At 55.5% G+C, this 13,594-nt stretch overlaps 1 protein-coding gene across 3 annotated transcripts in view; it reads left to right on the plus strand.

The window, feature by feature from the left end:
- Positions 1–247: 247 nt before the first annotated feature.
- The window catches only part of NOS1AP (nitric oxide synthase 1 adaptor protein), a 44,566-nt gene continuing 31,219 nt past the window's right edge, over positions 248–13,594 (plus strand). For all 3 annotated transcript variants that reach the window (XM_014943385.1, XM_014943386.1, XM_014943387.1), the window contains exons 1-2: positions 248–447; positions 10,876–10,947. In XM_014943385.1, the coding sequence (XP_014798871.1) occupies positions 343–447; positions 10,876–10,947 (177 nt within the window). In that variant the 5' untranslated portion in view covers positions 248–342. The remainder of the gene's footprint in view (positions 448–10,875; positions 10,948–13,594) is intronic.

A 13,594-nucleotide genomic window follows, 5' to 3' on the forward strand; every position in this document is an offset into this window, starting at 1 on the left:
TTATTTATTAATTAATTAAACTTTGGCGGGGCGGGGGTGCAGCCCCGCCACCGCGCACTAGGTGTCAGCGCTGCCTTCCCCGCCGCCCCTTTCGGCTCCCCATTTATTTTTTTTAAGCTCCCCCGCTCCTCCCCTCTTTGGAAGGAGGGGTGGATGGTGAGGGGGGGGACCCGCTCTGCCTAGACCACCCCCCCTACCTCCCCTCCGCCCGCCCTTCCCTCCGCGCTCCGCGGCGGCGCGTCCCCGCCCCGGGGCCGGCCGGTGGCGAGGGGCGGAGGTTCCGCGGCGGCGGCGGCGCCGGGCGCGCTGCAGGGGTAAAGCCCGGCCGCCGGCGGGGCCGCCATGCCCGCCAAGTCCAAGTACAACCTGGTGGACGACCGGCACGACCTCCGCATCCCGCTGCACAACGAAGACGCCTTCCAGCACGGCATCTGCTTCGAGGCCAAGGTGGGCAGCGGGCGCGGAGAGGGGGGGACCGGCGGGAGGGAGAGGAGGGGGGGGTCCGCGGGGATCCCTGCCCAGCGCTTGCACCCCCTGGTATTCCATGTTGGCCAGCGCTTGCACCCCCTGCTATTCCCCGTTGTCCAGCTCTCTCTTTTTGGCATAGCCTTGGGGTTTTATTCCACCCCCGGGAGCCCATCCTGTAGGTGTACCTTCTCTCCACCGAACTCAGCTGCAAAGAGTTGGGTGAGGCTTCCCACCCATCCCGTGAAGGTGGTGAAGCTGGAGGGATGATGGGTCAAGCTGGAGCAGAGTCAACCCTGCTCTTTTCCCACCTTGGCTCTGCTTGGGGACGTTGGCCCGGAGGAACTGTGTGCATCTTCGCCCTGGGAAAGGCTTGGGCTTTGCTCCGCGTTTTCCAGCGCTGTGGGAAGTGCTGGAATGCCGGCGTGGTGGTGGGGGAACGGTTGGTTGTTCCTGCAGGATGCCTCGTACCCTGGTTCTCCCCCGGTGGGATGAACCCATGGGGTGAGCAGGCGGGGAGGAACCGCGTATGCCATTGGCGGTGCGGTGCAAGAGGTCAGGGCTGCCTGCCTGGAATAAAAGCTTGCTGTTTCTCCTGGCATGTATAAACCATTCTTGCTGGTGGATTTGGCAGGAAGCGCTATTTGTTTGTTTATTTATTTATTTATTTTAATACGTTGGGATCTCTCAGACTCTTACTCCACTTAGGCTGTGGCTGCCCACAGTCTGAGTGCCTTGCACCCTCTCGGCAGGCTGGGAAAAAGCCAAGCTACCTGTCCGCATTGCCCAGCCCTCAGCAGGCACTGCCAGCTGGGAAGTAGCTGGCCAAAAAATTTGAAAAGGGGAAGCGTATAATCCTGCCCCCTTTGCTCTTTCTGGGGGATGCGATTATCACCTTGATGAGATACTCCTCGGCTTGGAAAAAAACTGGTGTAGAACAGATTTTTGAGTGGCAGGGAGGGAGGCATCTGTCGCACACCATTGTCCTTGGAGCATGGGTGCTGGCACAGGAAGAAGGAAAGATTTGGCATCTTAATCCCTGGGGGACGAGGCTGCAGGTCCTTGGAGGGTGCTGAAGTTATGTTGTTGCCCCTTCTTCTTGCAGCTGGGAGGGTTCCTCTGCAAAGGCCATTGCTTGCCTGATGGCGGGCACCGTGCTGCAGAGAGGAAAACAGCAGAGGAGTTGTTTATGGAGCAAACTTAAACCTGCTTTGCAACTCTTTCCTGGGAAAGACTCTGCAAATTCAGCTTTGCAGCCTGTCCCTCCTGAATTATTGGAGCCAAGTGTTGTTTTACTGCCAGCATCTGCTCACCCCTCACCTGTGGGGAGGCGGCCAAGCATCTCCCCTTCTAAATCCTGGGTGTCTGGGCACAAGTGCTGTGCCTCTTCCACTTCCATGCCAGGTTTGTGTCACCCAGGAGTGGGACAGGGCTTCAGTTGCCCCTCAGTCTGCTCGTGGCTGATCCCTTTTCTGTGCCGCTGGTTGGGCTGCATTAATGGGGTGGTGCATATTAGTCTTTGTTAGCTCCTCTTTCTCCTATTTTGTATCCTGTGGCACGCGTTAATGCCAAGCACAATCCGCACAAAACCCGGCTTCTGAATTTGTGGGTTTCTCCAGCAGCCCCTGATGCCAGATGCAGAATGCAGATGGCTCAGGCAATTACTCCATCCTTTTATTAGATTGCTGGAGATTAATTAAATGCTTACACTCCTTTAGTTCCTTTTATCCCCAAGAATCCCAAGCGCTTAAACCCGCTTTGACTCTCGTTTCGGTCAGACACCCAGCGCGAGTCACAAAAATGAGGAACTCTGATTTAGAGCAGAACTTCGGGGGGGAGGTTAAAGAAGAAAAATGCTCAGCTGGAGCGCCAAGACTCGCGTGCCTGTCTCCTAAAAGCCTCCTGGGATTGCTGATAGCGCGGGCGGTGGGGATCCCAGTGTTACAGCCCTCAGCAGCTGGATCAGCGGTCTCTGCTCTGGCAGCCCGGGATTCCTGACGAGCTTGCTTGGGGCTCACTGCAGGGGGGGAACGCGGGCCTGAGTCGGTATGCGCTGATTTATTGTTTTAATTTTTAATTTTATTTTTACACTCAGACCTACGTTGTCTGCTCCTGCCTTTAAATGGCACACATAGTGGATGTAATGCGTGTTTTTGTTCACCGGTAGCTGCTGGCTTCCATGCTGATGTTCCCCTTGCTTCTCTCCCGGGGGAATCCCAGTGTCCCAGGGTGGGTGGCTGTGGGCAGTCAGGATTCGGGCCCTTTTCAAGCACAAAGTGATGGACTTGCTGTCACACACGATGCAGTCAGGATGCTGGTGTTGCTCGTCCCCACTGAAGCTACTTGCAGCCATATGACCTGGCACGGGGACGCCGAGTCTGAGCGAAGTGTCCTCTAAGGATTACGTTAATCCATTTTCTGGAGATAAATCCAATCGTTGGAAAATCCCACTCCATCTTCTTAGAAAGAGTAATACATTTCACACTTTTGGATTTGTTTTCACTGGCCACCCCTCTTGGCATCAGACCCCTCTGTGTCCCTGAGGTGCCTCGGCCAGGCTGCTGGGAATCGGGGGAGCTGGCTCTGAGGGGAGGCAGGGTGTTCACTGTCTTCTGCGTCTTGTGGTCTGAATTGTTGAATAAAATCAAAAGCCTGACCTCCTGAGTTAGCTGAAGCATTCAGATGAAAGAGCTGGGAGCTGCAGTGTGGCACAGGGGAGCAGGCATAAATTCCCACTTGTGCAATGGTTTCTGGTTAAATAAATGGGTATGTAGAGAGTAAAGGCTCCTTCTGTCCTCCTCCACCCATCAGTTCTCCTCTGGTTTGGGTGAGGAGGAGGAGGGGATGTGAGTTTACTCCTTATCTTCCCAAAGCCTTGGTGCTGCAAAACCCAAGGGCCAGCTTGTGCAACACCAGCAATTCTGTGCATTCAGAAATCGTGACTCAGGCGACTCCAACGCCTCCAGAGAGATCAGCATGTGGGGGGAATTACGTGGGGTGGTGGAGCCTGGCACTGCACCGCCGGACCCCCCATCCCTTCGAGTGCAGGGCTGCTGGGTTTGCATGGGGAAGCTGTTACTGGCCCCCTGTCATTAGAGTCACTCTCAGGTGCTCACTGGGCTGAGCTCTCCTTCTCCCCTGGACATCTTATGGTCTAGAGCAAGGTCCCATCTACCAAATGCCCATTGTTTGGAAACAGCTGTTAATCCTTCAGTCCCGAGGCTCATTAATCCATTGGCAGTGCCCTAATATCCGTGGTTCCCCAATGAAGGGGGGAGGTGGGTGCAAGAACCGTCTCTGCTGCTCCCCCATCTGCAGGTGAGGGGAGAAGGAGCTGTCCAAGCAAACCTTGGTCCTCGGGCAGACCCACCACCTGCAGTCTGGGACTGCCATGGGCTAGGACAAGCCACGTGCTGAGACCTGGCTTTCCTGACATCGGACCTGTGTGCAGATAAATGTGGGATTGGAGGTTTGGGTTTCTTCTGGGCAGCAGGTGGGGGTTTTTGGGTTCAGGTGGTGGTTGGGTTTTGTGGGTTGGGGTTTTTTTTTCCCCCTTCAGGGATCTTGGCAACCAGGCATTTTCTCTCGTTTGTCAGTACTTTTTTTCTGTTTCCGTGCGTGGGAAACTGAAGTTGAACTGAGCATCTGCTGCTGTCTATGTTTGGAGATGGGACACGAAGAAGACTTTAGTCTGATCCAGTATGTCCCTTCCGATGGGCCCCTCCAGCTCCCCTGCCACCACCTTCCTGGGGCTGCCAGCTCTGGCAGTGCCTACTGATTGCTGCAAAGATAATAATTTTAGCAGGAAAGGGGTTATAGCCTCAGGTGAACATTAAGCAGCAAATGCATGTGTGTTTCCACTCTGGTGTATATTTTTATATATGGAGGGGCCATACATAAGAGCGTTCGAGGTGGGTTGAGTTGCAGGCAGCTCTGATTGGGGTCTTCAGTTCCCCTTCTCTGCTTCAGGCTCTCATCCCAGCGAGATTCCCTTTCCTGGAGGGCTGGGAAGCCAGAGACAGGTTGTATGAAGCTCTGCACCTCTTTAGCTCTCTGGGAGAGACTTGGCAGCTCTATTTGGGGGCTGTTTGTACTGGCAGCTCTGGAGTATGGTGTGCTCTGTCAGGGCTGCTCAGCCCAGAGCAAAGCTGCACTGTGATTTTTTAGCCTGGGATTGCTTGCTGGAGGCTATAAATAACCTTCCCGTGTGCCACAAAAGTTCTCGGCTGAAACAGTGGCATATTCCTGCCATACTTGTTAAGTCAGTTCACAGGCTGCTTAGTGAAGCTCTTAGCAGGGGGAAAAAAAAAAATTAAAAAAAGAAAAGGCAACTCTGCCAGGATTTGGCAAAGCTGCGTGTGCCCAGACTGTGGGTACGGGCCAGGCAGTGCGTGGGCTCGGCAGATGCCAGAAGGTCCTGAGGAAGAAGCGATGGGGGTGGGATGCTCTTGGCCCTTCTTTCTGGCTGCTGCAGTGTTCCTGTTGTGCACATCCCGTGCAGGAGCACCCGTGCAGCTGGGTGTAAGTGCAGGAAGCTCAGCCCCTGCATGGGGGGGTGGCTGTGGCTGGGCGGGGGGACGGAAACGGGGGCGAGTGGACGGCCCTGCTTTATTTGGCATGGAAAAACTTCAGCTCTTCTGCTGCACCCCCTCGCCCTGTGTCCTGGCATCTCTGCTGCAGGGTGGCATCCTGCTGCAAAGGTGCCTCCCCTTATTGCACGAGCTCCATTTTGGCTGGTGAGAGGGGAGGGTGGGTGCAGTCCATGTGGCTCTGGTGGGCACTGGGGTCTCGTCTTGGGCCCCCCAGAGCTTGGTGTTTCTGGCACTGGCAGCTCAGAGGTGGCTGCAAATGCTTCTAGGCTCGGCACTAATATCCTTAGGGCATCGGTTTGGCCGGTGCTGCCTGGCATGAGGTGTCCCTGTTTGAATGCCCACTGGCTGGTTGCGTAGCTCTGGATGGGTCTGACACTCTGGGTGCACCCTGGCGTCCTCAGGGTGCAGAGCCCCCCATTAAGGGGGGACTGGGCAGGGCTAGAGTCCTCCAGCTCAGCAGAGAGCCCGCTGCACCCTCCTGCTGGGCTCAGGCTGGAGAGCCAGGGCTTTTTTTCCACTGAAGTCAGCTGGCATCCTGACTTTTCCATCCCTTTTGGCCTCTGAGCCTGCACCACCGCAGTCTGAGTAAACTTCCCCCCTTTCCTTCCAGCATGGCTGGGTGTTCCTGGGGTGCAGGGCAGAGCCTGGACCATGCCAGCCCAGCCCATGTGGCTCCCTGGGCAGAGGCCATGTGTGGGCAACTGGAGAGCAGGAGCAAAAATCCTGGGAACTGGGTTTTCCCTTGCTTTCCCGGGTGGTGGCTGCCAGGGGAGCAGCCCTTATCAGCCAGGCTGGATGTTTCCTCAGGCACTGGGGAAATAAAGAGGTTTCAGATCTCGGGGCCCCTGGCTGGGGACTGGTGCCTGAGCACTTTGGCCCTTGCTTCATGGCACAGTTGTGTGTCATGGGGCCAATGTCCCCGTACCTGGTACAGCCTCACGCCACCCTGGACTCTTTAGAACCCTTGGTACCCTCACACCCCGTATCTGACACCTCTCACTGGGCTGCAGGTACCTCCAGTTGCCCCTCTCCAGCCCAGGTGCAGGACCCTCTGCTTGGATGAGGTTCTCCTGGTCCCAAGGATGGCTGCATAGCTTGTGGTGAGATGCTCCAGCTTGGGGCTGGTGCCAGCGTGTCTCCTCTGCCCACGCTGCCCTGCTGCCTGCCTGCAGCTTCTCCTTGCCATGGTTCCTCATCCATGGCAAGCTCTCTGGCTCGAGGTGGCTTTCCAAGCTGGAAACCCGGTAGCCAGCCACTGTAGGCTCCCCTAGGTCAGGTGTGATTCAGCCCTGACCTTTGCTTGCTACTGGGGGTGGCAGAGCATCAGCGTGCCCTCCCTCGGGAAGGTGGCAGCTCCTCTCCAGGAAGGCTCTCGCTGCCCACCACCCGCAAAGGATCTCATCAGCACCCCTCGGAAAGGTGTCCTCACCATCAGGGATGCGGTCAATCTTCAGCTTTCTGAGAATATCTACCACCTGCTGTCACAGAAAAAGCACCTTCCCAAGAAAAGTCGTTTCTGACAGAGCAGAAAACAAGAAATATTGAACAACCTCAAGGAAAAACGAGAAACTAAGTGACTTGTGCAAACATTGCTTTGGCAAAATGCTGTCCTTTGTTTTCTTGGTTTTTTTTCCTCTGGCCTGGGGAGGATTGATATTTCCCTCAACTGGACAGGTCTTTTGTAAGCCATGGGTGGAGGGTACATGGTGTGGGCTGTGTCTGGAGGCCCCTTCCAGCCGTGCCTGGGACAGGCAGGGGGGTTTGCACGGGAGGGGGACAGCACACCAGCTCCCTTTGGGTGCTGAGAAGCCCCGTGGGTGACGGCCACCAAGCCAAAGGCAGGGAGAGGGGCTGGACCCTGGAAGGACCGATGGAAGGCTGGGTCCCACGGATGGGGATGAGGAACAGCGGGGCGCTGGGGGGGACTGAAAGCATCTGGCAAAATAGGTGCTTTGTGCCTGCCTGCCCAACGCAGCCCCGAGCAGCTCGGGCCGTTTGCAGTGCGAGGGCTGCCTTTGTGGGGCTGCCAGAGTGCCTCCTTACAGAAGGGACCCCCTCGGCTGCCCATTCACTGGGGCTCCGAGTGGCGGAGTGGCTTTTCTTCTCCTAATTGGGCCGAGGAGGAGGGGGCTGCCTGGGAGCCCTCCCCACTGAGCCAGCCGTGCCCCCCACCTTCAGAGCGTGGGGATCGGGGACCCCCTGATCCCGCCTGGCTCTTGGCTGTGGGTCGGGGGCTCCACCTCTGCCCCCCCATCCCCTGGCAGGGTGGTGGGGCTGCGGATCTGGAGGCGATTATTTGGGAAAGCCATGTCCTGCATGTGTACATATGGTTTCCTACTCAGTTCCCGGGGGCTTGGAGAGGGTGGGTTCTTTCATGGGTTTATTTTCTTTGTCAGCTCTCTTTCACACAGCTTTATTTTCCTTCCTTTTGTCTCGGGCGCCTTCCTTTCTCCTCCCTGAGCTCAGCCCTGGCCCTGCTGCCTTTCTTTCCCGCCGGGTCGACGGATGCTGGTCCAACCCCTGAGGGGACTGGGGACATGGACCTCTGTGGGGACCAGGGCTGGCACCGTGGCTGGCACCTCGCTTGGGGCATGTGGATTTTCAAGGAAGGCAAAAGCCCATGGCTGGGGTCTGGGAACCCCCGTGCTTGGGGGTACCTGGGTGTCCTTCCCTGGGAGGGGGAACAGGGTCTCAGCCTTGGGGTGGGATGAGGGGGGAGCTCTGCACCCCGGAGGCTCCTGCTGCTTTGCTGATCCTCGCCTCTACCTCGCCTGCTTTTTCCCACACCTCTTCCCAAAATAAAGGCTGGTGCTGTGAGTAGGAGGGTTGGAGGAGAGCAGCGCAGGAGCAGTGCTCCATGCACTTATCACCTGCAAATCACGAGCAAACACAGGTGGTTTCTCAGGCCATCCCCACGCCTTGCCTGGGAAAGAGTAGTTTTGCTGAAAGGCTGACCTCCAAGTCCACATTTCTGGGAGGACACTCAGTCACGTTGTGAAGGGTTACTCCTCTGCAGTGCAGCTCCCATGTGCGCTTTTGGCCCTGAAGGCAAAAATAATCTGGGGAGACTTTGTCCATCTGTTGAGTTTCATGAAATGTGCAAAATATACCTGCCTCCAGAGCGGAGGGAGAGGTGGGTGGTTTTGGAGCTGTGAGCACAGTAATCTGTGAAGTGAGCCCACGATGGGGCTGGAGGTGCTGTGGGCTCTGGTGAGGGTGGGATGCGGGATGCAGCAGGATGCTCTGGAGCCTGGCTTTGGGAACCAAGGTGAATCCTGCGTGTTTTGTGACCTGAGCCCCTTGGCTCAGGTGCTCACAAGCATGGGCTGGAGGGGAATAGCTGAATACAGGGGCAAGACGCTTCCTACTGCTGGTGCTGTTTTCCAGGAGGGCTATCCAAGGAGGTGCAAGGTGGTGTCCAGTTTCTGCTCCATCACTTGCTTATGGGCTGGCCCAGCCCTGACAGTCTCGCACGTGCAATTACGGGCATGACTGAGTGTTGTTGCTGGCTGAGGTTGTGGTTGTCAACCAGAAGGATGGCATTGCTTGAATTCATGTGGCTGTGGGAGCCAGCACTGGCCGGGGCTGTCTCCTGCCCAGCTGATAGCTGCCACCGCTTACCCTGTCCTTGCCCATGGCTGTACTCTGCCCTCGCCTGCACAAGGAAAATGTGGGGAGAAGGAAAAGCAATTACCCCTCCAGTGGCAGTGACCTGGAGCTGTTGGGAATAACTGGGAGAAGAGAGGCATCCCCTGGCTGTCTTCTTTGCCAGCAAAAGTTCTGTCCTTCTTATAATTCAAGTTAAGAAGTTTCCCTTGCACGTGAGCAGGAAGCAGTGCCTGGTGGTCCCCAGCAGAAGAGCTGGATGGGGAGGCTCAGAGGGAGGGATACGATGGAGCCAAGACATCTGCCTGGCGGGGGAAGATGGGGAAAAGCTTCTCCCTTACCTGCTGCACGGTGACCATGTGCCCGTGGGTCTGCCTCACCCCTCTGCCTCATCTCCTGCTTTTTACTGATGGTTTCCAGACTTTATATAAGAAAAGGAAATGGATTGACATCAAAGACACCTCTCTTAATGTGGCCTGAACGTTTGGAGGGGCGGGAAGGCTGCATTTGGGGGATGCAACTTAAAACTTACCACGACTTGTGCTTTTGCAGCCGGGCGTTCAGGAGCTGGGGTCTGGGCAGTTAATGCTGGCGGTGCACATCCTGGGCTTTAATTCCTGGTTACATAAAGCTGCCCTGCACCATGGCAGCCTGCTCAGCACGTGACGAACGCGCCAGCTGTTTGCTGTTTATTTTTATATCCTCCCTCTTCACCTCTACTCTCAGCACCGACTGCCCCGTGCCGCTTGCTGGACGCTGCCTCCATCTGCACCCGGGGCAGGAGCCGTGCAGGGGGAGCTTGTTGATCTGGGGGTGCAGGCATGGAGGTTGAGCAAGGAGGGGTGTCCAGGAGAGCACACATAGGCAGAACCCAGGGGTGATCATGCAGCCCCTGCGCTGTGCCCTCAATAAAGGTGGCAGCAGCGTCCCAGCGGAGAGGAGCCGGGAGTCCCGCGGCGATGGGATTGTTCAGCCTGGAGAAGAGAAGGCTCCGGGAAGACCTTAGAGCGGCCTTTCAATATCTGAAGGGTGCCTACAGAAGAGGTGGGGAGGGACTCTTTGCCAGGAAGGGTAATGATAGGACAAGGGGATGCGGTTTTAAATTGGAAGAAAAAAAGATTCAGATTAGATATCAGAAATAAATTTTTTACTATGAGGGGGGCGACGCACTGGAACAGGTTGCCCAGGGAAGCTGTGGCTGCCCCATCCCTGGAAGTGTTCAAGGCCAGGCTGGATGGGGCCTTGAGCAACCTGCTCTAGTGGGAGGTGTCCCTGCCCATGGCAGGGGGGTTGGAACTCGATGATCTTTGAGGTCCCTTCCAACCCAAACCATTCTATGATTCTATGCTGGGTGAGAAATAACCCCTCTCCCCAGCCTCTGCCTGTGCGGTGACCCCTAGACCTGGGTTTTCATGGTGTCAGCAGAGGTTATGGCAGTATTCACAGGAACATATAGCCCTGCCAGGTTCAGTGCCCGTGCTGCGCTGCCGGGGGTTACGTCAGTGCTCGTGTTGAGATGAAGCGTGGGAGCACAGGGGGCTAGTAAATAGACTCAAAATGCTTTTCTTCTAACTGCGCGTTCTTAGCGCTCCGCATTGACTCTTCATTGCTTGTCTGTTTTCTGATCCTTCTCCCGAATCTGCCCTCTTCCATTTTATTTTTAAAAAGGTTTTTGTTCAGCATCTCTCCGTGCCGGGTCGCAGCGGTGCTGCCTTTGGTCCCCTTTGAATAGCAAAGCGGCTCCTTTCTTCTGGAGGCTTGGCCTGGAGGCTCAGCATCTCTGCAAAAACAGCCAAGGGTTTGGCAGGGCTGTAATTAAGTAGCGAAGGGCCTGTCACAGGACAGGTTGCCCCGGCTATTTTAGGGATAAATTCAATTTCCAGGTCTATAATAGACGATTTGGGGCAGCTGAGGTGATATTGGCTTATACTTACATGCTTTGATCATGGCATAGATGAATGAATCCTGCTGGCCTGATTACCAAAGTTATTTTATTGTTAGAATAAGGGCTGCTGAATGCTTGAAACATTGTGGTGAGGGAACAGCTTCGTGGTGGGAGGCATGCAAGGCTTCTGGTGCAGCGGGCAAACCGCCGCCTGTTCCCCAGAAGTGATGCTGGGTACCATCCAGGGGTGCCATCGAGGCCATGGTGGGACTGTGAGGTTTCCAGTGCCACGGAAACTTGACTAATCGGCTCTTTCTTTCCCTCCAGTACATCGGGAGCCTGGATGTGCCCCGGCCAAACAGTCGGGTGGAGATCGTGACGGCCATGCGGCGGATAAGGGTGAGTGTGGTGGGGATGCTCCTTCCCCTGTGCGGTGGGGTTGTGGGGGTACCATGCCTCGATCTCTGCTTGCGGCCTCGTCTCACCTAAGTCCCGTCCTCCAGGTTATTCATAACTCCGTAGTTTTCACTGTCACTCTCTCCACGGAGATCTCTGTGTAACCCAGGCTTGGTGGCTGCAACCTCGTGACTTTCTGCCACACCATCACCTCTGGAGCATCCCCTGTGCTGGCTGTCCCCCATGGTACCCAGGCACCCCACGTGCTGTGGCTGGGATTAGCTGCATCCCCAGCAGTAGCAGGGCCATCTCCATGCTCGTGGTGCTGTGTCCTGTGCAGGACCATGTGCTGGGGAGGCAGCGATGGGGTGGGAGGTGGGTGCAGGACGTGGGGCTGCCAGCACTGGATGGAAACCATAACACGTCCGCAATTTGGAGGATTTCCTCACGTGTCAGTCCCAGTTCAAAGGCAACAGCAAACTACTTGTGGAAGAGGCACGCTTGGGTTTTACTGCTTGCATTAAGCGCTTCAGCTGAGTGAAAATTCAGCTGCTGCCTGGATGTGCCAGCAGGTTAGTGCCCGGTAAATGGCAACGTGCAAATTAAAGTGCTGAGTAACGAGCTCTGGGGCTGGCCAGCAGTGAGCTTGTTTAACAGTGAGTAGGTCAGGGGATGTCAGCTGCTAATGAAGTCATCTGGCTTCCCAAAATACTTATAGTCAGGATACAGGGCGCTCTCTCCGTATAATGCTTGGCCAATGGCCAGGAGAGGAGCTTTTCCTCTGCTCCGTGGCCTTTTGCCTGCACAACTGGAAGGTGTTCAAGGGCAGGCTGGGAGGTGAGCAAACCACACACCCGGCGGTGAGCTTGCTGCCCCCAGGCTTGAAACAGCAGGAGCTTGACTGCTCTTCAACACACGAGACAGCCCTTTGGGCAGGGGTTGGACCTTGGTCTGACATACATGGTGGTGTGGCCACAGGCGCAGGTAATTTGGTCTGCTCCTGGGGTTGCAAGCAAGGGGTCTGCCCTGTCTTCCAGCAATAGCGCTCTCCTGGAAATAACACTCTTGAATGGAAGGAGCTGAGGATGCTTGCAGGGATGTTGAGTAATGGATGAGCTGTCTTCCTGGGGGCCTCATGGGATTTCATGAGCACTGGGCTTGCTCGTGTGGCTGAGGAGCTCTACCAGGGCTCCTCTCTCAGTCCCTCCTGCAGACTCTTGCTATAGCCTTGTTTTCTCTTTTCTCATCACCAGAGGAGGAGAGGGGGATACCCCAAGGAGAGGAGTATCATACCCGAAGGACACAGCTTGCAAGTTTCTTCTGTTTCAAACTTTCAGCACATAATTTGTAGGCTTTTCTCAGCAGCTTTTCTACCCCCTGCCCTGTCCTCTTGGTGGTAGTTAATGTTGTGGCTGGTGCACAAGCTGGGAAGTCCTGTATGGCATTAGCTTTGCTCACCTTGGTTCCAAACAAGGTTTGGGACAGAACAACTGTGACGCTGTCAGGAGCTCTCGTAAACAGCTGTTTCCTCTGTGGCCTTTCAAGATAAGACTTTTGAAAGGATGCAGCTCCAGCCCCAAAATCACATGACTCCACATCAGCATGGGAGGACTGGCACAACTTCGGGAGCTTAAATAAACCCTACCGTGTTTTTTTTGTTGACCAATATAAATAAACTTAAGCGTAGTTTAGATAATTCATAGATAAAGCTCCGAGTGGCTGAAAGAACACAAGTTAGGGTAAAATAATGATTTCTCAGGATGAATGATGTGTTTGAAACATGTGCGCTGACTTTCCTTGATCTCACGTAAGACAAGAGAGGTGCAAGTCGTTGAAAAGCTGCGAGTTTGCAGACCACATCTGCCAGAGGGACTGTTTATCTGTCGTGGGGTGCTGTTTGCGAAGAGGATGCCAGGAGGGTTTGTTTGATGGGAGTTTACACAAAAAGCCCTTCCCTGGTTTCCCCTGTTTTGCACTGGCCTTGCACCCGGCATTCGCTGGCTGGGCTGGGCACCGGAGGCTGGTTTGAATTTGGCTGGAGGTCAAGGAATATGTGTCCTTCTTAAAGCAGAAGGGTAGTTGCGTTCTTTGAGGAGTAAAGTAATTCCCAACATATTGTCTTGGGGAAACCAGAGGAAGAAAAAGCTTATTTAGGCACAGAGAGCAGGCGGTGGGAGATCTTCAAGTGCAAGCTGCGGTGGTTCTGCATGGGGTGTGGGAAGCAGCTCCTGACCCTGAGGTCTGTATGGGTTTTTTAATGCAGCGTTGTGTCCTGGTGTGTTCTGAATTACTTGCTGCCAGTGACAGAGGGGACCCCTTTCTGTCCCCCACGCCACAGTGGCTCCACTTTCTCATGCTAGCTGCTCGTTGGCCTTTGCCACTATTTACCAAGTGATTTAAAAAAAAAAATAAATGATCCTACAAAGAAGTGAGGAAGCACCCTGCCCCGCAGCATGGGTCCTGAGCGGGGAGAGCACCCTGGAAGTCCCCAAAACTGCCCGTGCTGGGGAGAGACAGCATGGAGGGACAGCAGCATCTCCTCCTGCAGCACTGCCTCCCCTCCGCTCCCCAGCAGCTGGGACTTGGAGGGCGAGCCCTGGAGGTCTGGCTGAACCCGGGGGAGACCTGACCCTTTGGGGGCCAAGAGGAG

This window comes from Calidris pugnax, unplaced genomic scaffold (genome assembly GCF_001431845.1).
Source record: "Calidris pugnax isolate Ruff unplaced genomic scaffold, ASM143184v1 scaffold63, whole genome shotgun sequence".
Taxonomy (NCBI): Eukaryota; Metazoa; Chordata; class Aves; order Charadriiformes; family Scolopacidae; genus Calidris; species Calidris pugnax.